Raw genomic sequence first — 26,920 nt, forward strand, 5'->3', positions numbered from 1 at the left:
GAAAAGCAAATCGTGTCATATCCGCAAAGAGCACGTGCACAACAGCAGGTTCATATTTAACCGGTGGATTGATAAACAACTGGAGAAATGTTTATGTTGCATGCTTATTCTAAAGATCTACATCGTACTGTGGGTTTTATTTTGGCATCTTGTTTGCCTAAACATATTGATTGAAATATAATTTTTTACAAGTTCTCAGAATGTTCTGGCAAGGTTCTCTCAAAGTTATGAACACAAATTATTTTAGTAACATTCGTTATCTCAAAACGTTAGAACCAAGACGCTATTTAAACATCGTTTATGGAACTTTTTTTCCCTGAGTTCTGATTTTTAAATGTTATTGCTTGTTTTGGAACGTTCAGAAAGAATGATAAAGGAGTCGCGTGTGCTTAGAGTCCATAAATAGCTATAAGTACCACATACAGGCAGTGTTGGGGAAAGTTACTTTTAAAAGTAATACATTACAATATTGCGTTACACCATAAAAAAGTAACTCAGATTTTCTCTTGTCAATTAAAAAGTAATGCGTTACTTTACTAGTTACTTGGAAAAAGTAATCTGATTACTTAACTACCCCCAACACTGCATACAGGGCCTTTTCTAGGAATTCTGGGGCCCCTGACTGGTGCTCTCTGCCTCTTAACTGTAAATAAAATGGAAAGATTTTTGTGGGCATATGACCCTGCGGACGCTTTGCATCATTCCCACCTTTAAGCTCGCCAGCTAATGCCATAGTGCTGTGATAAATGAAAGTATTTTGAATGTGAAGAGTTTTGGCATGCAGCTCAGATATCAAATGGCAACACCAGAATGATGACCATATTCATAATATGGTGGAGTGTTTGCATTACAAGTTAATGAAAGGCACTATTTAAAGAATACTTCGGAACATGTCTAGTACTAGTATAGCATGTCGTTACTGTGATAACATGTCAGTAGCATGATGTTTGTTGTGTTTGGGTGCACCACGGTACATGTGACACGTTTAAAACATGCATGCTATGTACACGTCAGCTTTAATGACGATGGATTTTATTTATTATTAAAAAACAAACAATTTCACACGTTTTAATACGGTAATGCGGTGCATTGATTTGATTAAATATGAATAAAATACTGTTAGCAATTTTATTCATTCGTTTTTTTAATGGTGCATAAATTGCATAGTTGATTGTATTGGTTATTATAGCGTATTGAATGATATAACAGAAAAGGGAACGGAGGGAAACAAATGACTATGCTGAAAGATTGGCTTATGAATATTAAGTTGGTATAATAAATAATCATAATAAATATTCACGAGCTAAGTGTAACCCTAAAATGCGTCTTAGATAAAACATAAATAAGAAGACAAAAAGAAATAACAACTGCATTAAGGACTGAAAAAACAATAGCACTGAAAGCATTCTATTTATTACAGTGTAACAATGCAATCCTTTAGAGTATTCTCAAATAAAGACTTTCGACCTGATCTACAGGTTTACAAAAGCAGTGAATCTAAACCAGTTAATAATAAATCTCTAATTATAAATACATTGCATCAAAGTCAGCTGATGTTCTACACCTTCTTCACATGCATTCAATGCAGAGTGTTTCATTTATTTAGGCTCCTTTAGCTTGAAAGGCATGTTGTTTTGGTGCAGCTGATCGTGGATTGTGGATGTAGATGTTGCACAGAAAACCGAAGACGTCATAAAGCTCTGACTCGTCTATGATTAACTAAAGGTACAATTCTGCTCATTGGTTCAAACATCCACAACCCCACTTTAAATAAAACCCACATTTTGACAGTGTTGGGCAGTAACGCATTACTGTAATTTGATTACATTTTTTAGTAACGGAGTCATTTAACGCGTTAACTGATTTTCATCAGTTAAATTGTTATTCATCTATTGCACAAAAGCAACATGAACTAATATAACATATAAACGATTAACAGGTGCAAGCGTGTGCAGAGTTTCTATTTAAGCTATAACACATGTTTGCAGCATTGAGCAATGCATTGCTGAAATTTGCGTGCTCACAAATCCTCATTATAACACGAATTGTAGACATTATGCATATATTTATTGTGTTATAACAGAGATTTGTGAGACTGCGATGAACTGAGATGTCTTTTAGAGATGATAAATGCAGGCTCTTTGCTGGTATTCTGTCATCCAAACCATGCACGCAGCAGCCGCTTGCTTTAGTTAAAAATAACAGTGTTCTGTGAATGTTGAGGCTTTAATAACAAATATTTATCGGGAGCGTGTATGCTGGGATTTCATGAATTTCATGGAGAAAAAAGTAACGTAACTAATTACTTTTGAAATAAAGTAATCAGAACAGTAACGTGATTACTTTTAAAAGGAGTAATCAGTAATTTGATTACATTTTCAATGTAACTTGCCCAACACTGCATTTTGAAGATATGATTCTAAACAGCATATGGACAGAATGTGTATATTACTCATAAGAGCATCTGTAGAGATTTCAGGTCCTTGTTTAAGGCACTAAATGTACAGCACTATGTGATAACAGTCCTCCCTGCTAACAAATCAGCACAGTGAGTTAACAAGAATGACAAAGGTGCATCTTTAACAACAGCAGAACACTTAACAAAACTTTTTGACTCACTCGAACTCTTAAAACCATTAATAAAAGTGACAGTCTCCATCCTAACAAACAAACCCCTGTGATACAGGAGCAACACTGCACTGCAAATATAAAATATTCATTTGTTTTCTCTTTTTCTGCTTAGTGTGTATGAAACAATGCGGTTTGAGTAAACTCCTCAAGGCATCACTCCACTACAGCACTACAGACTGAGAATACAATCAAAACAGCACAATTACCCAAACACCAATCTCGTGAAGCTCAGGTCCAGGTCACATGTCACACCAAAAATCAAAAGGAAAAAAAACTAGAAATTATATTTTGCAAAAATAAATGAAGCCCATTTTTAGGACTATCTTTAACAACAGCAGAACACTTAACAAAACTTTTTGACTCACTCGAACTCTTAAAACCATTAATAAAAGTGACATAGTCTCCATCCTAACAAACAAACCCCTGTGATACAGGAGCAACACTGCACTGCAAATATAAAATATTCATTTGTTTTCTCTTTTTCTGCTTAGTGTGTATGAAACAATGCGGTTTGAGTAAACTCCTCAAGGCATCACTCCACTACAGCACTACAGACTGAGAATACAATCAAAACAGCACAATTACCCAAACACCAATCTCGTGAAGCTCAGGTCCAGGTCACATGTCACACCAAAAATCAAAAGGAAAAAAAACTAGAAATTATATTTTGCAAAAATAAATGAAGCCCATTTTTAGGACGATTACATTTTTTTAGATTGTGGCATCACTTTTATGACATTTCAAGAAATCGTTCTCCCAGAAAAGAGAATTTACTTATGCTTCGTCATGTGAACAGATTTGGAGAAATGTAGCATTCCATCACTTGCTCAGCAATGGATGCTCTGCAGTGAATGGGTGCCGTCAGAATGAGAGTCCAAACAGCTGATAAAAACATCTCAATAATAATCCACATCACTCCAGTCCATCAGTTAACATCTTGTGACGTGAAAAGCTGCATAACTTTGTCTGAGCTATGAATAAAATATAAAAATTAAAGAATTAATATTTTCTCATTTTATTTGTATTATCTTATTATTTTAGTGGATACAATAAGTACTTTTTGGGCTAAATTAATTTTAATTAGTTATATTTGAGCCTCATGTCCTCGCTACTCATGATTCTCAACTTGTGGCAATACATGAGAGGACTTTCTTTTCGTTATTTTCCCACTTTAGCAAGTTAACTGAAAAATGGATATTCGTCTTTTTTTTAATAATCACTGCTGGCTGAATTGGACATGCGATTTTCACATGAAGTGATGGCACCGAGTGTGGCGTGCGATGCAGTATTTAGTTGTGACTAAAACACCATCAGTCCTCTACTAAGCTTGTACGCAAGCTTTAAGATTCACCCTCAGCTTGTGACAGCATTCCCAATCACTCTTGAAAAATGTAAAGAAGTACGGAAGGACAAATATACAAACTTTTTCATGCTACTGAAGCTTGCACTCACGCTGCCTGTCGGTTCGGCTACATCAGAAATAAGTTTCTCAGTTACGAGGAGAATAAAAACTGGCTCCAATCTTCAATAGCACAGGACAGATTCTCAGATCTTCCTCTACTGCACATAGAGAACGATTTGACTGAAAATGTATCAGAAGAGATAACGTTAGAGATAAGATAGAGGTCATCTACACTCAGAACTCAGAAAATGAGGTGGCTTTTCTGCTTTGTACAGCAGTCATTGTTGAATCTAAATGTATTTTTAATATAGAATATGTTACATAAATCTATGAAATGTAGAACATCACTGCCAGTGAGTGCCCTCCCACACATAAAAGTGAAACTCCGCCTATGCTTTCTCCATTTAAATAGTCGTCTGGTCTGAATCAGGAGAGAAATATGCTTAGAGATAAAGCACTGATTATGAAAGATAACAGCCTAAAACAGTTCTAAACAATTATGTGGGTGGATTTTAATGTGAAAGACAACAGGACTTTTTCCACAGGATGAAGCGTTATTATGGATTATGAACTATTTTAGCCAGAAGCAACGGTTTAAGTTAAAATGCCTTAACGATGGATTTGTTTCTTACAAACACACAGCTTTTCACTTCACAAGATGTTAACTGATGGACTGAAGTGGTGTGGATTATTATTGTGATGTTTTTATCAGCTGTTTGGACTCTCATTCTGACGGCACCCATTCACAGCAGATCATCCATTGGTGAGCAAGTGACAGAATGCCACATTTCTCCAAATCTGTTCTGATGAAAAAAAAAAACCTCTTGGATGTCCTGAGTGTGAACACATCATTTTTGGGTGAACTATTCCTTTAGGCTAATTTCCAAACAACATCTTATTGACCCAGACTGTTCTGTATGAGATTCACCTTTATATGAAATCCCTGATCGTTATTCAGATAAATCTGAAATGCTTTACAGTAGTTTATGATTGTCATAAAATAATGCAGCATGACCCAAAACGTATAAATGAATATGTTCATGTTAATATGCATTGGGGACAAAACCCTGATGATTTGGTTTAGTTTGCTGTAAGTGTCTTGGGTTTAATGACACCATTCTAGAGCACAGCTCAAACTAGAAGATCTGATTAACAGATATATAAATAAAACAGTCAAGACATGAGATGTTTTGGATTTCAAGAGTGAAGTTGTACGTGCAGCCACTGTTGTTTGTTTTGTTTTTATGACCTTTGGGATGAAGATTAGTGTTTAAATATAAACTGTCATTGTGTTTCACTGAAGCGCAGCCTGTAGAACGCCTCCTTCACCTCTGCTTCTTCAACGGCCGACTCATCAGCTCCTACTCTCAGAACGGCGCTCTCCGGCACGTCCTCCTTGATCTTCCGCTTGGTCAGAATCACTGGCTCCGTCTCACCTAAATCTGCGTGCTGCCGTCCATCCGGTCCCGTCAGAACGAGGTAACCAGCATGGCGGCCTCGCTCCAACAGTGTCGCTAAACAAATGCAGAGAGATATTTATTTTTCAATAAGCCTGACTTACAACATGTTGCAATTTAAAGGTGCTTGCAGTCGTTTTGCAGCCTTTTAACCCTATATATGCCTTAAAGGTACAGTATCAAAAACAGTGTAAAATACAGAGAGAAAATTGTCATGCATAACCATTTTTAATGCAGCAAAACAGCTAAAAAAGAAATACCCTTAAAAGATATGATGTTCTGTGCAGGATTTCTTCTTTCAAGCAGCAGTTGGGAATATCGAGGATGCAGCAGGAATGATGAATGCATCTCATTCTGAGTATCAACAAGCACACATCAGTGCCTTATTTCTGCAGGTGTGTGTTTGTGTGTGTATATTTACGCTCTTACAGTCTGGTTGCCGCGACTCTGACTCTGTCCCCAGAGCATGAACACTGAGTAGGTGTTCAGTGTGAGGACAGACGCGGGACGAGGACTCGGAGTCCAGAACAACAGATGCACCTCCCACAGGACCACTCCAGAGCTTCCACTGAGAACCAATACCTAAAACACACCATAGATAGATAGATAATATATACATGCACCAAATGTCTGGGGTCAGTTTTTCTTTTGATCATAAATGCACAAAAGCAGTCTTAAGTCGCTGGGGGATATTTGCAGCAATAGCCAACAATACATTGTATGGGTCAAAATTATAGATTTTTCTTTTATGCCAAAAATCATTAGGATATTAAGTAAAGATCATGTTCCATGAAGATATTTAATAAATTTCCTACTGTAAATATATCAAAACTTAATTTGTGATTAGTAATATGCATTGCTAAGAACTTCATTTGGACAACTTTAAAGATGATTTTCTCATTATTTAGATTTTTTTGCACCCTCAGATTCCAGATTTTCAAATAGTTGTATCTCAGTCGAATATTGCCCTGTCCTAACAAACCTTACATCAATGGAAAGCTTATTTATTCATCTTATTTAATCATTCATGAATTAATCTCAATTTCAAAAACATTTACCCTTATGACTGGTTTTGTGGTCCAGGGTCACATAATATTGCATAATTGAATTTTTTTTGTTTTAAATCTTATATGATTTTTTAAAAGTTTACTTTTTTGAATATTGCCCTGTCCTAACAAACCATACATCAATGGAAAGCTTATTTATTCATCTTATTTAATCATTCATGAATTAATCTCAATTTCAAAAACATTTACCCTTATGACTGGTTTTGTGGTCCAGGGTCACATAATATTGCATAATTGAATTTTTTTTGTTTTAAATCTTATATGATTTTTTAAAAGTTTACTTTTTTTTTTTACACAATTTAAAATATATGAATGAATGACACGATTTCACAAAAATAGTGTTCTTTTTAGCATTTTTTTTTTACATTAATCACCAACAGGACAAAACACAAACATTTTGGCTCAAGGCCTTCTTCAGTGCATTGAACAATTCAATCCCTCCACCCACTTTTTAAGTCATTAATTGTATTAAATATATATATATATGGAATTTATTCCTGTGATGCAAATCTGAATTTTCAGCATCATTACTCCAGTTTTCAGTGTCACATGATTCTAATATGCTGATTTGCTGCTCAAGAAACATTTCTGATTATTATCAATGCTGAAAACAGTTGTGCTGCTGAAAAGTTTGGTGGAAATCGTTATGTTTTTTTTTTTTCAGGATTCTTTGATGAACAGAAAGTTCAAAAGAACAGCATTTCTCTGAAATACAAATCTTTTGTAACATTATAAATGTCTTTACTGTCACTTTTAATCTATTGAATGCATTCTTGCTGAATAAAAGTATTAATATAAATTAGTATTAATTTCTTTAAAATATCTTACTGATCCCATTATATTTTTGAACAGTAGTGTTTTTACATAGGATTAAAACAATCAAAAATCTCTCTCTCTCTCTCTCTCTCTCTCTCTCTCTCTCTATATATATATATATATATACACACATATAGTATATCTAAACACCTCAAGTTATTATCAATAATAATACATTTAATCACTTACTCTTTTGGTTTTATTGCCAATGTCTTCCTCTATCATTATGTCTGGAATTCCATCTTTGTCGAATTGCCCAAATGTTGGCACACTAGAAAAACACACACAGAGGAATAAATCAATGTAATGCACAAATACCTTCCACTGGTTTGCGATCAGTGTTTTTATGGCACCTGAGCAGAGTGCTGGTGTTGGTGCTCCATGCGATCTTCAGTTTGTCTGTGTGCAGCAGTGACACGCTGGAGTCCGTCTGGACCAGCAGTGATGGAGAACTACTGCCAGGAACAACCATCACACGCTTCAGAGAATCAGACCTGCAGTGAAGCCATCAGAAGAAACCCATAATATCATGAGAATGGAAAATCAAAGAAAGAAAGTGGATACGGTTTAATCCCCAATGCGTGTTACTGATAGAGGGAGATCAATCCAGTTTTGTCAGATTTTTCCTTCCAGCTTTTCTCTTCCTTCAGCGCAGACTCCAGACCGGCCAGCTCTGTCAGATGTCGCAAACTGACCGCATAGAGTCCAGATTCTGTGGAGAGAGAGAAACAGTTGAGTTCAGAGATATGAATGAGAAACAATAGAGAAGAGATGCTATAATCCGCTACACACTTGTGAGTAACAGCAGGTATGGAGCGCCACTGGCCGTTTTGAACTGCTGGTGACCAAACACCCCGTTCCAATCAACATTCGCCTTCGAGCCGATCTGATCACCTGACTTTCCTGAGAAAAACACCAGCTCGCTCTAAAAGAGGAAACAGATCACAATGAACGTTATCACAAAGTCTTCAGCACAGGTGTTATTCAGTGTGTGTGTGTGTGTGTGTCGTACCGGTATGGGTGTGAATGATGGCGCTTCAGGATTATATGAAAGTATGGCAAAGTCGTCTGCTTTATCAGCGTTCAGATCCTGAATGCTGATCAGCGGCAGATTTCCATTCAGCACAGAAGAACGTGACTGCTGCCACCTGATCACACCTGATGGAACAAACACATCAAAATGTTTCCAAATACACTGTTGATTTGGACAGAAAGTACCGAGGCGGTACCATGATACTGTATTATTAACATATTCATACATTACTGTTCGATAGTTTGGGAACATTGTTTTTTTTTTAAAGAAAAGAATACTATTATTCAGCAAAGATGCATTAATCTGATCAAAAGTAACAGTAAAGACATTCATAATGTTACAAAAGATTTCTCTAACACTTAAAAATAAGGTTTAATTTGTTAACATTAGTTAAAATGAACTAAAAATGGACAATACTTATACATTTATTAATCTTAACTAATGCTAATCTCAACATTTAATAATAACAATGTATCTGTTAACATTAGCACTGTGAACTAACATAAATATATATATATATTTTTTTTTACAGTAAGGTTTATAAATGCTATAAAAATATTTATTGTTTTAAAAAATATTATTGTTAGTTTATGTTAGTTAATGCATTAACTATTGGCAAATGAGACCTTATTAAAAAGGTTGTGTTAAAAAGGTTTCTGTTATAAATAAATGCTGTTCTTATGAACTTTGTTAATCAAATAATCAAGGTTTTCACAAAAACATGAATCAACACAACTGTTTTCAACATTGACAATAATAATAAGTGTTTTCTCATATTAGAATGATTTCTGAAGGATCACGTGACACTGAAGGCTGGAGTAATGATGCTGAAAATACAGCTTTAATAAAAAAAAGGAAGAATAGAAAAAAGCTATTTTAATTTGTAATAATATTTCATATTTTTTCTGTATTTTTAATCAAATAAATGCAGTCTTTATAAGCATTACAGACTTCTTTCAAAAACATTTAAAAAAATTACCAAATGTAATCTTTTGAACAGGTGTATACCATAATATTTACATAGTGCTGTTTCAAATACATGGTCCTTTTTTCTTAGTGATGTTCACACCTGTGTTTAATTAAATCCTGTACCTGTCTTTTTATCAATAGCTGTGAGATTGTCTGCGTGAGCAACCAGACATCCTGTTCCCTGACGTCCGAGGCCCTTTACGCCACACTCCACCCAATCAAATTCAGCAGCTAGAGGTCTTTCCCAAAGCATCTTCCCATCAGTACCATCAACAGCCGTTAAAACCAGACATGGGATTGATAAATCTGAGAAAAAAAAAATTATTTCAGGCAGCATAATACACAACATAGCAGCAGCTGTCTCTTGTGAAGATTTTAATTTTTGGGGGAATAATGACTTCAATTTAGGTCTGATCCTCACACATAACTATCTGATCAATTCAGAAGTTTTTGAAAACTAACGCACAAGCCATGTGAACTGCTTTTAAGATGCTTTTGCAGTGTTTTAAACATTTAGATTTTTTATTGAATAGATTTGTCTCTATAAACAACAGCAAGCAGGTTAGTACATGTGTGTTTTTAGGCTTACCTTCACTCAAACACGTGTTGCGGCTGGCTTCAGAGTCCTTGTAGATGAACAACACATCCAAGACTTTGTCTTCATTGGCGTCCTCAACAGCCAGGAAATCATACGTGGCTACAGGAGAGAAACCCTTTCAGTATTCGGTCAGAAATGCATAAATGTAACTACTGTATTTTGCACGTTGCTCACCTGCGTCAGGTAACGTGCGGTTCCAGGTGGAGAAGTATTGAGGCCGTACGGGGCAGGGAAGGATGAATGAAAAGGCGAAGACCACTGCCAGGCACAGGAAGAGAGAGAAGAGGAAGGCAGCCGTGCGCCACCCCGTCAGGTGTGAGAAGCCCAGCTTTTCTGTGCAGCTTTTCTTCTTAGACACGCCCCCTTCTGCCTCTCCACCCTTCAGAGGCTCCGCCTCAAAACCACTCCCTGATGCGTCTGCCATCTCAGAGCAGCAGAACTCCTCACCACTGCAACACAGAAGCAGGTGAGACATAATCATCTGATCATTATCAAAACATTTATTTTACAGTCAATCATATGTAATGATTCCAGAATACCGTTTAATAATTTGACATTAACAAGCCTACTGTATCACATTTGATATAGTTCTAAAGCATTTAAATGATCGAAACTGAATTGGGAGATACAGAGTGACAACTGATATTTCTATGCATTTTTATGTAAATATCTGCTGTGCTGTTCTCAGTGATCTACATTACAACCGATCAGAATTTCATCTTACTTTCTGGTCACATACATATCAGCATCTGTACTAAATAGCATATTTTTGCTCAGTTTTTTTCCTCTTTGAGTATGAGTTTCATATTCTCATTATATTATATGAGCCATAAAAGCCTGATGTATCATATAAGATACACAACAACAACAACAAAAAACACATATGTAAACTTTCTTTACAGATTTAAAAAAAATACTTTGTCTAAAGGTTTAAAAAACTGTTCCATAAAAAAAAAAATGTTTTAATGATTTTTTTCATTTATGAGATTTTTCTGGCTATACTGACTATCAGGCTTTACTGTACTGTAATCTTAAAATCAATTTTAATGCTGCAGATAATTGTCTGCAAGTCTACTTAAGCACAAAACGTTAAGACCAATTGTTATTTTAAAAATCATAATAACATAATTTTTAACTCTGACTGAAAAATTGAATACAAAAATATATATTTAATGCTTAATTAAAATCCAGTACATTACAGTAATAATAATTTCATATGGCACATATAGGATGTCCTTTTATTCTTCAAATACTGAGCAAACACAGATTCAGGTCACAAAATGCCAAAATTTGATTCAATTCTCATTTGTTTCCAAGTCATGAATCCAAACATGCAAAAGAACACAGATCTCCGTAATAACGCACTCAAAATACTGTAACCTACGTGGTTCATCACCATACGCAAGGAAACAAAGGAAGAGTATCTAATTCTTCCAGCTCACAGATCCCTCCTACCTGAATTCAACCCTGTATGTTCAGTGACAGCAGCCCTGATCGTAACCATCAGAAGATCACGATCTACTGCATCCAGACCAGTGGCCTACTGCATGTAAACTCATGCACACTCAACAGATCCTGCTTCTTTTCCCATCCAGAGTGTTCTGCGTCAGACAGGAGCTGTTGTTAAACATCCAAACAAAAACACAACAACAAAACACCTGTCATGCTGGTGGAGCTCGAAGAGCCCGGGGCCAAACAAACACCTCCATTCTGGAAACTGTCATTTGGATGACAACAACAATTAACCACAACAGCACAGCACAGCACAGCACAGCACCACACACACACACACACACACACACACACACACACACACACACTATAAACAACATAACCATGTATATATAATGATTTTTAAAGTATAAAATTCATCCCAAGCCTGTTGCATGGCATTAAATAACAACCACAGTTTAACTAAATAAAGCTTATATAAGAAACAACTAAGTCTTTTCACATTCATTAGCTAAAATACAAAGTTGTGTCTAGCATAAACAGAAATCAAGATCATGTTTTGTAGAAGAATTGATAGGTCTGTCTTAAATACAAGTTAAAATGACTTTTAATTAGCAAGCCTCACTTGTTGGCCAAACAGAAACCACGTAAATGAATTAAATAGCGATCGTTTAGGTAAAACACACTTTTGTCTGATCAAAACAAACCTGCTGAATGTAATGCACCTTCTGCTCCTCGAGTAGCTCAGCAGGTTTGACAACGACACTTCCGCGTACGGCGACACGACTGGGACAAAAGAGCGATTTTGTTACAATGGATCTTATCTTATTTATCGTATCTTATTTGCTCGGACGACAAAATGTAAAATGTCGTTTAAAATTACCCACTGAGAAATTATAAAGAAAGCGTTTTACTAATTTTACGCATAGCGCAGAAATGTAAGTATTTATTTTTGTGTTAGGCTGTCGTCTAAAAATATTGCTAAAAATAAAAATAACTGCATTAAAATACATTACTTTAAAGATAAATTATTTAAACGATTAGTTAAAATGAATTTTGTAACTGCTAAATTTAATATTATTGATGTTAGTAACCATGTTACAGGTTTTGTTATACATTTGAGTTTCTTAAAGGGGTCATATGATGCGATTTCAATTTGTCCTCTCTCTTTGGAGTGTTACAAGCTCTTGCTGCATAAAGAAGATCTGTAAAGTAGCAAAGACTAAAGTCTCAAAACCAAAGAGATATTCTTTATAAAAGTTAAGTCAACCACGCCTACCTAAAACGGCTCGTTCTAACACGCCCCCACATGTCTACCTCACTATGTGGGAAGATTTGCATAACGCCGCCCTAATGTTCACGCAAAGAAAGAAGGCGTAACTTTTATTCTCGCTGTAGTATTGTTGACGGCGCCGCCATGTCGTGAAGACGCTGTGCTTCGTTGTGAAAGCGAAACTACTTTGTTTGGTCTTCCAAAAGAGGACACGACTAGAAATCAGTGGTTAAGTTGTATTTACAACACTGTTCCAGAACAGTTTAACCCAAATATTCAGATGTGTGCAGCGCATTTTATGGAGGACTGTGTCCTGATCCTGGGAGAGTAGACTACAATGCCGGCTGTTCTGACTCACAGACTGTAAGTATATTTTTTATATTTAAAGAATTTGCCACTGACGATTCAAACGTGAGTTTTGAGCAGTGTAGAGTAGCACTTGTTGTTTGTCATTTCTCCGATCACAAATGCAGACATGGTTTTATGTTGCAACACGTTAAAAGGCAGTATAAGTCATTATAATCCATAATTATGTCCCCACTGGATGCAACAAATGCCTATTATTTAAACGATTAGTCAAAATGAATCTTTGTAACTGCTAAAATTAATATTGATGTTAGTAAATGTGTTACTGGTTTTGTTATACATTTGAGTTTCTTAATTATTATTATTATTATTTCAGAAAACAAACAATACAAAAATATTATAATATATAGTAAAATATATTATATAAACGATTAGTTCAAATTAATCTATGTAACTGCTAAATTGAATATTATTGATGTTAGTAAGTTTCTTAATTATTATTATTCATTTTATAAAACATAAAGAATACAAAAAAATTTAAAAATAACAATATATTCAATATAAAATACACTTCCTCTTTAAGATTGCGTAGCGCGCTCTGATTGGCCGCTCACTCGTTTGAGTTCGTTTTGTTTGCTCTCTCGCTAGTGAAGAGACTGAGTGACAGCGCGAGAGACACTGGAGCGAAGCGGTTCGCCGATGATATAAGCAAAACACCAAAAAAACAACTACAACCACACACACACACACACACACACACATATATATATATATCTTGTACGTAGTAAGAAATGGTTATAAAAACTGAAACCGAAGCGAAACAAGTACGCGATGGCTGCTGCGGTAAGCTTTTTTTTATACCCGTCTAACAAAATACTAAATGAATTCAGCTGGACACACTTTCCTTATTTTTTCCACAACAAATGGCCAAGCAAGCGCAGACACTGACAAGATACGCCATGCAGAACGAGACCAAACGCGATATCAGCACGTCTCCACACAGTAAACAAAACAAGCGAAATATGTATATTCTTAAATGTATAAAATATATTTAAAGAGATGAAAATTTATATATAAAGCATCTTCAGCCTTCTCTCTATTTATCAGCTATTAATAATGAAATTTCATATATAAAATGTAATTTCCCCAAAAATGGATGCAAGCATTAAATCTGAAGGAGCATTGCTAAGAGGAAATATGACTTTTAGATTTTGTGATGTGATTTTGATCAGCTCAAGAGGATTTTGCTTAAGATGAGTAAACCGAAGGGACTTGAGCAGATGCACTTGAATTTGTTAAATTGAGTTTTACTGGCTGTAAGAAATCTCACCCTCCGTGTGAATGAAGCGACTGTCTGTGTGAATGCTGAGATGAATTCATATGCTTCCCGTACATTTGTTTCATACAGACTGAACAATTGTGGCCCCTTTATTCTATTCATTAAGGTTCAGTGTATGTTTGCCAGCCTACATCTGCAAGGGAGTTGCAGAAAAGCCTCATGTTCATCGAGCCGTGAGTCACCAATGCTTTTTAAAGCTGTTATGAATATGAAAAAACAATACTGTTTGCTTTCCAGCAGTAACTGTGTTACACATCACGCTAATTGGTAACGTAAGAGTGAGCAGAGAGGATACGAAGCTTCTGCCCAGGCGGATGTAGTTCACTGATGCTGTGCCTGAGCAGCTTTCCTCAAATCTAACTTAATAAAAAAATAAAGGAAAGAAAACTCAAATTCCTCCGCCGACGTCTTCACTTTTATTCTTCTGTATCATTCCCAACTTCCTCATTACAGGTTTGGGCAAGAAAAGCTTTTCCCTTTAAACTTTTAGAGGCTGGGACCGCAGGAGGGGTTCTGAATGGGAGAGACCTCGCAGTGTGTATCAATTAACCTTTCACTTTAGTTTTCAATGTCTTATTTCAACTTGGTCAACTGTGGTTTAATATGCACATTAGATAATGCAGCATTTCTGTATGTACGCATGAGGGCTAGTGCTATTACGGAGTACAAGATGGCTCTCTGAAACATGACAACCCTCTCTGATCAACTATCCCATACAACTTTGCACTCAATTGGCTGTTATAAAATCATAGATGCATCATGCAAACTAGGGCTGGGTGATATAAAACATTTGATGTGTGTGTTTTTTTTTCTTTCCTGGCTTTATAATGTTTCGCAATATCTTGAATAGCAGTGCAATAATTTTAATGCTTATATTTTAACCATTCAACTTCCCAAACGTAGTGTTTCTGATTTAAACTTCATTTGCACATGTTAATTTTCATGTATTAATTGATTTTGTAATACATTTTGCTTGTTATATTGGTGCATATAAATTATATATCTTGTGATAATTTTTAAATAATAATTTATAACTAAATTATACCTTAAAATGCAGAAAAATATCAATATTTTTATCATTATTTGAGCTACATCACCCAGTCCGAATGCTCACTGTAGAAAACATCAGTGCATTTATATGGTGGCTGTACAGAATAAATAACTGATAATAACAGGGACTGCTAGCCTCTTGGTTTGGTCCGTGATCAGATGCTACCTCTTTATTTTTAGACATTCACATTAAGGAGCCAGTTAAAGAAAGCGGCCTTGGGTCAGTATAAGTTAAATATCTCCAATCTACACTGAACAAAATGATAAACGCAACACTTTTGTTTTTGCCCCCATTTTTCCATGAGCTGAACTCAAAGATCTAAGACTTTTTCTATGTACACAAAAGGCCTATTTCTCTCAAATCTGTCTAAATCTGTGTTAGTGAGCACTTTTCCTTTGTCGAGATAATCCATCCACCTCACAGGTGTGGCATATCAAGATGCTGATTAGACAGCATGATTATTGCACAGGTGTGCCTTAGGCTGATCACAATAAAAGGCCACTCTAAAATGTGCAGTTTTACTGTATTGGGGGGTCTGGGGGGGTCCCGAAAACCAGTCAGTATCTGGTGTGAGCACCATTTGCCTCACGCAGTGCAACACACCTCCTTCGCATAGAGTTGATCAGGTTGTTGATTGTGGCCGGTGGAATGTTGGTCCACTCCTCTTCAATGGCTGTGCGAAGTTGCTGGATATTGGCAGGAACTGGAACACGCTGTCGTATACGCCGATCCAGAGCATCCCAAACATGCTCAATGGGTGACATGTCCGGTGAGTATGCTGGCCATGCAAGAACTGGGATGTTTTCAGCTTCCAGGAATTGTGTACAGATCCTTGCAACATGGGGCCGTGCATTATCATGCTGCAACATGAGGTGATGGTCGTGGATGAGCATCTATGCCACACCTGTGAGGTGGATGGATTATCACGGTAAAGGAGAAGTGCTCACTAACACAGATTTGTGAACAATATTTGTGAACAATATTTGAGAGAAATAGGCCTTTTGTGTACATAGAAAAAGTCTTAGATCTTTGAGTTCAGCTCATGAAAAATGGGGGCAAAAACAAAAGTGTTGCGTTTATCATTTTGTTCAGTGTACATGAACGAACAGCCTTTACTTTCTTGTGAAATACAATTTATATCCGACACTGTCAAACACACGCTCAGTATATGTCAGAGCTCATGATTTCACCACAGTGACAGGCAGGTGTGTGACCCTTGGCCGCAAAGTTAGCAGTGTGTAGCGGACGCAGTGTGTGTGTGTGAGAGAGACGTGTGTGTGGTCTCTTTCAATGTCTGTTATGTGCTGTGTCCTTACAGGAGATGAGTCGAGACAGCGGGTTAAATTCACAGACGAGCGTGTCTGCAAATCGCACCTGCTCAACTGCTGCCCACATGACATCCTCTCTGGAACGGTGAGGGAAAACATATTACAACAGTCAATGATGAGTGTTTGTGCAGCATATTGATGAAGCCGTGTGTTTGTAGCGCATGGACCTTGGCGAATGCTCTAAGATACATGACCTGGCGCTGAGAGCAGACTATGAGATCGCGTCTAAAGAGAGAGACCTGTTCTTCGAACTGGATGTAAGTGATTCTGTATTGAGTCGAGCTCATCTGCTAGTGTTTTAAATTAATTTGCTGCAAAGGCTGATGCTGAATCTGTGTTGTGCAGGCGGTGGATCACCTGGAGTCGTTTATTGCCGACTGTGACCGCAGGACTGAGTTGGCCAAAAAGCGTCTCGCTGAGACACAGGAAGAGATCAGCGCTGAGGTGGCCGCAAAGGTATGAAGTGTGGAAAAATTTCAAGTCACAATGATTTAAAAAAAGTTTTTGTTACTATAATAGCCCTGGTTATTATAACCCTGAATGTTTAAAAAAAAAAAAAAAAAAAGTCAATAAATGCATGATATTTCCCAAGTTAGTGTGTAATCAGTGTAAATATTTGCAATCTCTGTACCGACCAGAGCAATCATTATTATGATTTTTGGCACAATCAAGCCTTTCTTTACTTTTCTCAGTTTATGAATAATCTGATCTTTTGTGTGCAAATAAAAGGAGGAAATTGAATAAGATGAGATGCTGTGTATTCAAGTCCCTAGATTATATAAAGAACTCATGGAGTTGTGTGATCTGTGTCTTATTTACCTTGTGTGTTTGGTTGGCAGGCAGAAAAGGTTCACGAGTTGAACGAGGAGATCGGGAAGCTGCTGGCGAAAGCTGAACAGCTCGGCGCTGAGGGGAATGTGGATGAAGCCCAGACAGTTCTACAGGAGGTTGAGAGAGTCCGAACTAAGAAGAAGGATGCAGAGGTTCGTCAGCATACTATATTATTTATATGCAAGCTGTCTCATTTCATTGATTCAAAATGTGATGTTACTTTTTGAATTTTTTACAGTCTAATCTCTCTCTTACTCTAGTGTGAGTTTGTAGTGTTTTCTGGATGTTTTTCTGACATGGCAATACAAATAAATAACTGCTACTAGTATCGTCATTTGCTCGGTTTTATTTACAGGAAGAGTACAGGAACTCTATGCCCGCCTCCAGTTTCCAGCAGCAGAAGTTGCGCGTCTGTGAGGTTTGCTCTGCCTATCTTGGTCTCCATGACAATGACCGGCGTCTCGCTGACCACTTTGGCGGCAAACTGCACCTGGGCTTCATTCAGATCAGAGAGAAGCTGGAACAGCTGAAGGTAACCGGTCGGCCTGAATCAGGTGCTGGCGGGGGGGGTCATTGGTTACATTGCAGCATTTCTTTACAGAAAACCGTGCAGGACAAACAGGAGAGACGGAACCAGGAGCGACTGAGGAGGAGGGAAGAGCGGGAGAAAGAGGAGAAAATGAAAAAACAGTGAGAATATTTTAAACACATTTTCATGTGACCTGGTGCATTTCTAAGATTCCTATTTTTTGTGAAATATACGGTAGAATCTAAAATGATCTTTGTCTAGTTTGCCTATATTTTGATTTGTTTTTATATAGTAATTTGTGTGTTTTGAATTTAAAATTCAAAGATATCACCTGTTAAAATAATTCATTTTGAGAATATTTTATGCACGTTTTCATGTGATCGTGTGCATTTCTAAGATACTACATTTTTGTAAAATGCTGGTAAAAAAAAGAGTCTGGTTTGCTAGTTTATTTTCATACGATATTTAAATGTATATTTATTATGAATAATTAAATGTGTTAATTTTATCTACTTGTTTTTGTTTTTCAGTTTTTGAAGTTCAAGGAAACCCACTGTTAAAAAGACTAATGTATTTATTTAAAGATTTAAGAAAGTTTCCAAAGTCAATGAGTAGTCAGTTTAAATAATAGTGATTGCAGTGTTGACCAAAATAATTGTTATTCTTGTCTGGTTTTCCCTGTAGGACTAAGTCACGCAGCCGAGAACGCAAGAGGTCAGTTGCTCATTCACTTCTTCATTCAGCATTTATTTTCATGTCTATCATGTCAGTTATTGCAACAAACATGCAAATCAAGGTCTGAGATTAAGTCAAAGAACATTGTGCATTGGCCACAAGTACATTGTGCTACGTAAGAATAATGGTTTCGACAGTCGTGGAAATGTCAGGGCATTTAAAAAATTTGAACTTTTGAGGGGATTAATAAAATCTTGAAACCTTTTGAATGTCTGTACTCCTCTAAAATATCTCATTGGCTATCAACTGCTTTTAAATGTTAAAACTTCCCCAAAAAGCCATAGGAATGTCAGGTTTGAGCAAATAGTTTAACTAGTTTGCATATTAATCAGAATGATTCATTGTCAAATCAGCCAAAATCTAAATAAAATTGCATTGGACATTTCTCTAATCTCATGCATGTAGCAGTTGTTCACGTCTGTTTTTCCTTTCACTGTTTCTAGGTCTCGTTCTCGCGAACGTGATCGAGAGCGCAGACGCCGACGTTCCCGCTCTGCATCACGAGAGAAGCGCCGTTCCCGTTCTCGCTCCAAAGAGCGCGACAGACGCCGGCGGCACCGATCTCGATCCAGATCCCGCTCGCGCCACAGCCGAGAACACTCACACAAGTAATAATTAATGCTCTTCCTCTCTCATTCATATGAAGCTTTCAAAAGCCTGAATTGTGGTTTATTATAGTTTCTGAAATAAATTTTTTGCTGTTATGATTTTTATTTTTTTTAAGAAATTATTCTTAAATCTTTTAGATTCTGTTTTGAATTAATACATCAAGTATGGTTTTCACCATCAAAATAGGCAAGACTGGCATTAAAAAGCAAACAAACCCTCAATGATCTTGTAGTAACGGTTGATTGATGTGTGTCTAGGTCTTCACGGGACCGTGATCACGAGAGGGACAGCAAGCGCAGTTCATCCGAGCGGAGATCAGACGGGCTGAACGGGAGGACGGAGTCTCGCCGTCACGATGACAGAGAGGCTGGAGAGATCTGAATCGTCTCGCTCTACCATAACAAACACACAGCGCGCGCTCATTCATATATATACCCACTTTTTTATTTATCATGTTTGCTTGGTCCGTAGTAAACTGCCCACGCCCTGTTTCATTACAGTCTTTGTAGTCTTTAATATCTCAGTCCAGTGAGACCTAAACCTGTCGGATTCACTGTCAAATGTTGAAATGACGATTGTGTGTGGAGAAAATGTTTTATTTTCTCAAAAGTATGTACTGCCACTTTCTTTGCCCCTCCATAATGTCTGTTATTTTTTGGGATTGGGATTTTATTTTGTACAGTTTGTCCTGAGTGGATGTGTGCATGTTTTGCTGAAGGCTGGTTTGAGGTCAGGTTAAATGCCCTTTCTTTAAACATAGCTGCAGTATTCCCCCATAGAGACAGAGGGACTCTCTTTGCATCAGTAGCAGAGGCGTAGGAGTTTAATAAATCTAAACGAGTGAATCCGTCATGGCGTATTGTTTCAGATTTACCGTGTACATGATCTTTTATAAGGCTGTTTTGATTTCATGTCCTTATCAAAGTGCATTAAATGGTTTTATGACTTTAAATGGTGTTTGTCATTACTGAGTGAACTTATACATACTCAGTTTATTAGTTGAAAAAGTCATTTTAACGGTTTGGTCCCTTTTTACCAAATAATTAAGATGAGCGTTTGTGTATTTAATATTGAACCTGTTTTATTTATTCCTTTAGATTGTGAATTTGATATGCAGTAAATATTTAGAAATATATTCATCTACCAGGCATGCGCACATCAATGTAGCATAATTTTTGTCATGCTGTACAACAATAATTACTGTTTTTGCATTATTGTAAGGGGTAGGTTTAGGGTTGGTGTAGGTGTAGACGTTAAAAGAATAATAGGTAGAAAATTAAATAGAGAATATCATTTTTTTCTACAATTAAATAGAAAATAGGCATTTGATGTATTTAAAATATTACTCTTATGTTAGAATAGTTGATTAGACTGTATTTGTTGGACATTATCTCGATGGAACTCAACTTCTCGTATACATGGATCTAATGTGAAAACTAAATTTATGGCATTCAGCTTTTAATATGTCAGCTTTTCTAAAATCTTTGTCAAAATAATTGTATTGCTATATATTTATCTATTATTATTAATTTATTTTTATTATTACTATTTATATATATATATATACTTATTTTTATGATGATTTTTCTTATTATTATTATATATATATATTTTTTTTCTACCAGGGTTGGGGTGGGTTCTAAATTTACACAGTTGCTGTTTGTTTTATATTACTATTCCCAGAAGAAAATTCAATAAAGAGTTGTTAACAAAAAAAAAAAGAATACAGTTGATTAAATTAATCTAATATGTCTTAATATTTTTTTTTACAGTTCATTCCAGGGATTCATATCACTGTACTACTTTGAATTGTTTTTAATTCATAATCGACGTCAAATCTAAAAAAAGTTATTGTACATTAATATGAATTTATAATAGGTTTTATTTTTAATATCACCAAAGACTATAGAATACCCTAAAAAGGTCTTAAAAGGACTTTGATATCACCGCCAGCGTTCCGTTTCTGTGCGTCAGTAGATCGTCATTTCCGGCAACGTCACCGTGACGGCACAGTCAAAACAACCGAAACATGATGCTAGCGTCTCACAGCCGCGAGTAAAATGTCGTGTTTTTAGCGATCGCCGATGAAAACGTTGGAGATTTGTCATCTTAATGTCATGATCGTGGCGGACTATGAGTTTGGCAGCGTTTCAATCGGAATAAGGGATCAAAAAGTGATCATAAAAGCACCAGTGTCGCGACCGGTTTGCTAACGACAGGCGTCCAGTCCAGCACTCAAACCCGGTACGCGTGAAATTATTCACATTTTACTTTGAAAATATGACATGTGAAGTCAATTGTGCTTCATTAAACTGATTAAAGCGCCTGTAGACGCACAGAGCACAGGTGTGTCAGTCACATGCCATTCTATAGAGTTTCTCTTCTAATCACCATAAGTTTAGATTGAAGAATTATTTTGACTAGATTTTGTAGATTCATTATCGGTTTTGGTCAAATTACATGAGTTTTATGTTCACTGTGGCTGCTGGAGGAGCTTGAATCATCTGCCACAGCTGTCAGGGGCTGATCAGAGTCCAGATGTGTGTGTGTTATGTCCATTATGTAGTCTATATATGAGTGTTATTGCAGTCTACATGCATGTAGTGTGTATTATTGTAGTCCTGATGTATGTAGTGTGTATTATTGAGTGTAAATTGTGTTTCTGACGTTGATGTGTGTGTGTGTGTGTGTGTGTGTGTGTGTGTGTCTGCAGAGAGAGAGGTTTGCTCCAGGCAGGTATCTGAAAGCGCCTGTAGACGCACAGAGCACAGGTGTGTCAGTCACATGCCATTCTATAGAGTTTCTCTTCTAATCACCATAAGTTTAGATTGAAGAATTATATTGACTAGATTTTGTAGATTCATTATCGGTTTTGGTCAAATGACATGAGTTTTATGTTCACTGTGGCTGCTGGAGGAGCTTGAATCATCTGCCACAGCTGTCAGGGGCTGATCAGAGTCCAGATGTGTGTGTGTTATGTCCATTATGTAGTCTATATATGAGTGTTATTGCAGTCTACATGTATGTAGTGTGTATTATTGTAGTCCTGATGTATGTAGTGTGTATTATTGAGTGTAAATTGTGTTTCTGACGTTGATGTGTGTGTGTGTGTGTGTGTGTGTGTGTGTGTGTCTGCAGAGAGAGAACTATTTATATATATATATATACTTATTTTTATGATGATTTTTCTTATTATTATTATATATATATATTTTTTTTCTACCAGGGTTGGGTTCTAAATTTACACAGTTGCTGTTTGTTTTATATTACTATTCCCAGAAGAAAATTCAATAAAGAGTTGTTAACAAAAAAAAAAAGAATACAGTTGATTAAATTAATCTAATATGTCTTAATATTTTTTTTTACAGTTCATTCCAGGGATTCATATCACTGTACTACTTTGAATTGTTTTTAATTCATAATCGACGTCAAATCTAAAAAAAGTTATTGTACATTAATATGAATTTATAATAGGTTTTATTTTTAATATCACCAAAGACTATAGAATACCCTAAAAAGGTCTTAAAAGGACTTTGATATCACCGCCAGCGTTCCGTTTCTGTGCGTCAGTAGATCGTCATTTCCGGCAACGTCACCGTGACGGCACAGTCAAAACAACCGAAACATGATGCTAGCGTCTCACAGCCGCGAGTAAAATGTCGTGTTTTTAGCGATCGCCGATGAAAACGTTGGAGATTTGTCATCTTAATGTCATGATCGTGGCGGACTATGAGTTTGGCAGCGTTTCAATCGGAATAAGGGATCAAAAAGTGATCATAAAAGCACCAGTGTCGCGACCGGTTTGCTAACGACAGGCGTCCAGTCCAGCACTCAAACCCGGTACGCGTGAAATTATTCACATTTTACTTTGAAAATATGACATGTGAAGTCAATTGTGCTTCATTAAACTGATGAAAGCGCCTGTAGACGCACAGAGCACAGGTGTGTCAGTCACATGCCATTCTATAGAGTTTCTCTTCTAATCACCATAAGTTTAGATTGAAGAATTATATTGACTAGATTTTGTAGATTCATTATCGGTTTTGGTCAAATTACATGAGTTTTATGTTCACTGTGGCTGCTGGAGGAGCTTGAATCATCTGCCACAGCTGTCAGGGGCTGATCAGAGTCCAGATGTGTGTGTGTTATGTCCATTATGTAGTCTATATATGAGTGTTATTGCAGTCTACATGTATGTAGTGTGTATTATTGTAGTCCTGATGTATGTAGTGTGTATTATTGAGTGTAAATTGTGTTTCTGACGTTGATGTGTGTGTGTGTGTGTGTGTCTGCAGAGAGAGAGGTTTGCTCCAGGCAGGTATCTGGGTCCCCGGGACAGGCCGGTGCTCACCGAAGAGACGGGGAACAGGATCGGTAAGCAGGGGGGAGCGGCCACCGCAGAGCCTGTGGAGAAGATGGCAAGCAGCCCCGAGAAAAGCTCCTCCGCACAGGAGCTCAAGGAGCAGGGCAACCGCCTGTTCCTCAGCCGCAAGTACCAGGAGGCCACAACCTGCTACAATAAAGCCATTGTGAGTGGAGCGCGAGTTTGTCCGTTTACAGGAAATTTACGAGCACATCTGACAGAAAAAATCAATCTTGCAGACACCAAACCTTTTAAATTTGTGACCCTGGAGCACAAAAGCAGTCTTAAGTCGCTGGGTATATTTGTAGCAATAGCCAACAATACATTGTATGGGTCAAAATTATACATTTTTCTTTTATGTAAAATAACAATTATTTTGTATTTCATTAAGTAAATATCATGTTCCATGCAGATATTTTGTAAATTTCCTACTGTAAATATATCAAAACTTAATTTCTGATTAGTAATATGCATTGCTAAGAACTTCATTTGAACAACTTTAAAGATGATTTTCTCAATATTATGATTTTTTCCAGATTCCAGATTTTCAAATAGTTGTATCTCGGCCAAATATTGTGCTATCATAACAAACCATACATCAATGGAAAGATGATTTATTCAGCTTTCAGATGATGTATAAATCTCAATTGTAAAAAAATTGACCCTTCTGACTGGTTTTGTGGTCCAGGGTCACATTTATATTCACATTTGAGAGAAAAATAAATCTTGCTGACATCAAACGTTTGAAAATTTGGAGGAAAAAAAAAAAGTTAAACTTTTGACATTTGTAAATTATGATCAGTGACATTGTATTTTGTTGGATACCAAGGTTTTTCATGTCTACTTGTTAATGAGGACACGCACATCAGTGTTTTTAGATTTGTGGAGTAATTTCATTTATAACAATTATTTGGAATTATAAAATTCGTCTTTTGGGGTAAGATGGCCCACCAGAGTTTTTTCACAAATTTGTTATTAGTGATGATATTTTTTTTTTTTAAACCTAGGCCGATTAAATTAAATCATGTTATCTGAATATGTAAATATTAATTTGCCTGTATTTAAGTCATAGACTAAATTTAAGTTTCAGATAAACCTATTTTCCTGGGATTCTGCTTTGTCTGTCATGGGTTAATTTCATACCTTTTTTTTTTTTGTTAAAGAAATTCGTGTTTTTATTCTGTAAGGATGCATTCAATCGATCAAAAGTGACAGCAAAGACATTTCTAATGTTACAAAAGATTACAGCTTATATTCACCAAAAAATGCTAATAAATCTATCACAGTTTTCAAAAAGTTATGAAGCAGCTCAACTGTGCTCAGTTTAGATGAAATGTACATGCATGTTTGACATTCAGTAATGCATTGAACTCATCAAGTGGAGATTGTTTGGATATAGATTTTTCTAGGAATGATCAAAGTTGTGCTGTACTGAATGTGTTTCTGCTGTGCTGTGTGTAGAATCGTAACCCGTCGGTAGCTGTGTACTACACTAACAGAGCGCTATGCTACGTGAAGCTGCAGCAGTACGACAAGGCACTGGCCGACTGTAAACACGCCCTCGAGCTCGACAGCCAATCGGTGAAGGCCCACTTTTTCCTGGGCCAGTGTCAGCTGGAGCTGGAGAATTATGAAGAGGCCATCGGCAATCTACAGAGAGGTACACGTGGAATTTCTATGGACTTTGGAAAAAGAAAGATTTAAGAAAAAAGATTTACACATTTGAATTAGAATTTGTGTTTTTTGGGATGCTTTTAATAGTATAGTTCACCCAAAAATGAGAACTGTATCATCATTTGCTCATCCTCATTGTTCCAAACCTGACTTTCTTTCTTTTGTTGAACACAAGTGTAATTATTCTTTTTTTAATTAATGGCACTCTATATACAGTACTTGTAAAAATCATTACAATTTTAAATGTTTTTAATGAAGTCTCTTCTGCGCACCAAGGCTGCATTTATGTGCTCAAAAATACAGTAAAATATTATTGAAATTTAAAATAACTGTTTTCTATTTGAATATCTTTTAAAATGTAATTTATTCCTGTGATACAAAGCTACATTTTTTTTCAGCATCATTACTCCAGTCTCCAGAAATGATTCTAATATTCTGATTTGCTGCTCAAGAAATAATAATTTCCGATTATTATCAATTTTGAGAACAGTTGTGCTGCTTCATATTTATTCAGAAACCATGATATACTATCATTCAAATGCTGTGTGTGTTTAATAGAATTAATGTTAAAATTATTCAGCAAATATGCTTCAAATGGATCAAAAGTGACAGTAAAAACATTTTAAATGTTATAAAATATTATATTTCAATGCTGTTCTTTTTAACTTTGTTCATCAAAGAATAGAAGAAAAATGTTTCCACAAAATATTAAGCAGCAAAAGATGATTTTAACATTGATAATAAGAACCATTATTAATAACTGACCACCAATAATGATTGAGCAGCAAATCAGCATATGATTAGAATCCCTTTCTGCAGCACCAACATTAACAATTAGAAGCAGTATGTGTTGTATGTGATGTTTGTCATTTTGAATGACTTGTTTTGTAATAAAACTCTAATAATGTACATCATCTGTGCATCCCTAAAAACCATCATAGAAATAATCCAGACGCCTAAACAGACATCAGTTGCAGTGTTCAAATGCAGTGTGATGAACTCGCTCTTTGAAATGCTTTTCAGCTTATAACCTGGCGAAGGAACAGCGGTTGAATTTTGGAGACGATATCCCAAGTGCTCTTCGCATTGCCAAGAAGAAACGCTGGAACAGCATAGAAGAGAAGCGAATCAGCCAAGAAAACGAGCTGCACGCTTATCTCAGCAAACTCATCCTGGCCGAGAAAGAGAGGTGACGCTCACGTCAGTCAGTCATGCGGATCTGTGTAGAGAATCTGTGCTGTAACACCTATCCGTCTCTGTGTTTGTGTTTCAGAGAGCTAGACGACAGCGGGAAGCAGTCCGAGGACAGTCAGAACGGAGGCGAGATCAGCAAGATCAAATCCAAACACGTGAGACACGCATTCAAATACACAAACATCTCTGCACGCTGTGTGTTTGATGAAGTGATGTCATTTCCTGTGCTCTGTGCTGCTCCTGCAGGATAAATATTTGATGGA

The 26,920-nt window shown here is 36.4% G+C and overlaps 3 protein-coding genes across 7 annotated transcripts; 2 read left to right on the plus strand and 1 right to left on the minus strand.

Annotated features, from left to right (window-relative positions):
- Positions 1 to 4,797: 4,797 nt before the first annotated feature.
- Positions 4,798 to 12,204, minus strand: fam234a (family with sequence similarity 234 member A). 5 transcript variants are annotated; one of them, XM_016245492.1, is made up of 13 exons: positions 12,133 to 12,204; positions 11,429 to 11,574; positions 10,148 to 10,422; positions 9,965 to 10,072; positions 9,499 to 9,681; positions 8,386 to 8,531; positions 8,166 to 8,298; positions 7,962 to 8,085; positions 7,727 to 7,867; positions 7,563 to 7,644; positions 5,920 to 6,072; positions 5,751 to 5,844; positions 4,798 to 5,547 (listed from the first exon to the last, which is right to left on the minus strand). In XM_016245492.1, exons 3-13 carry the CDS (start codon positions 10,395 to 10,397, stop codon positions 5,318 to 5,320), a joined length of 1,644 nt encoding a protein of 547 aa, XP_016100978.1. In that variant the 5' UTR covers positions 10,398 to 10,422; positions 11,429 to 11,574; positions 12,133 to 12,204; the 3' UTR covers positions 4,798 to 5,317. The 5 variants fall into 5 exon arrangements, with proteins under 5 accessions (XP_016100978.1, XP_016100975.1, XP_016100979.1 ...); XM_016245489.1 differs by having other exon boundaries at positions 11,429 to 11,590; XM_016245493.1 differs by having other exon boundaries at positions 12,151 to 12,167.
- A 1,844-nt stretch (positions 12,205 to 14,048) lies between these two features.
- On the plus strand, positions 14,049 to 20,138 carry LOC107561126 (putative RNA-binding protein Luc7-like 1). The gene is made up of 10 exons (XM_016245495.1): positions 14,049 to 14,516; positions 16,713 to 16,807; positions 16,881 to 16,979; positions 17,068 to 17,178; positions 17,562 to 17,705; positions 17,909 to 18,085; positions 18,155 to 18,243; positions 18,767 to 18,796; positions 19,261 to 19,425; positions 19,684 to 20,138. Exons 1-10 carry the CDS (start codon positions 14,375 to 14,377, stop codon positions 19,805 to 19,807), a joined length of 1,176 nt encoding a protein of 391 aa, XP_016100981.1. The 5' UTR covers positions 14,049 to 14,374; the 3' UTR covers positions 19,808 to 20,138.
- A 1,511-nt stretch (positions 20,139 to 21,649) lies between these two features.
- On the plus strand, positions 21,650 to 26,915 carry LOC107561107 (STIP1 homology and U box-containing protein 1-like; the record flags this gene model as incomplete). Its single annotated transcript, XM_016245463.1, has 6 exons — positions 21,650 to 21,670; positions 23,722 to 23,955; positions 25,251 to 25,449; positions 26,487 to 26,652; positions 26,737 to 26,812; positions 26,904 to 26,915. Coding segments are annotated over exons 2-6 (567 nt in total), but the record flags the coding sequence as incomplete, so codon positions are not given.
- Positions 26,916 to 26,920: the final 5 nt, after the last annotated feature.

Source organism: Sinocyclocheilus grahami, unplaced genomic scaffold (genome assembly GCF_001515645.1).
Source record: "Sinocyclocheilus grahami isolate Dianchi unplaced genomic scaffold, SAMN03320097.WGS_v1.1 scaffold758.1, whole genome shotgun sequence".
Classification (NCBI taxonomy): Eukaryota; Metazoa; Chordata; class Actinopteri; order Cypriniformes; family Cyprinidae; genus Sinocyclocheilus; species Sinocyclocheilus grahami.

Excerpts from the sequence above, each read along its gene's own strand:
- LOC107561126 (XM_016245495.1), top strand. The coding sequence starts at position 14,375 with ATGAATTCATATGCTTCCCGTACATTTGTTTCATACAGACTGAACAAT. Across the intron at positions 16,808-16,880 it reads ATGACATCCTCTCTGGAACG|CGCATGGACCTTGGCGAATG; the intron begins GTGAGGGAAAAC and ends GTGTGTTTGTAG. Across the intron at positions 18,244-18,766 it reads GAGGAGAAAATGAAAAAACA|GACTAAGTCACGCAGCCGAG; the intron begins GTGAGAATATTT and ends TTTTCCCTGTAG.
- fam234a (XM_016245492.1), bottom strand. The coding sequence starts at position 10,397 with ATGGCAGACGCATCAGGGAGTGGTTTTGAGGCGGAGCCTCTGAAGGGT. Across the intron at positions 8,532-9,498 it reads AGCTATTGATAAAAAGACAG|GTGTGATCAGGTGGCAGCAG; the intron begins GTACAGGATTTA and ends TTGTTCCATCAG. Across the intron at positions 8,086-8,165 it reads ATACCTGCTGTTACTCACAA|AATCTGGACTCTATGCGGTC; the intron begins GTGTGTAGCGGA and ends CTCTCTCCACAG.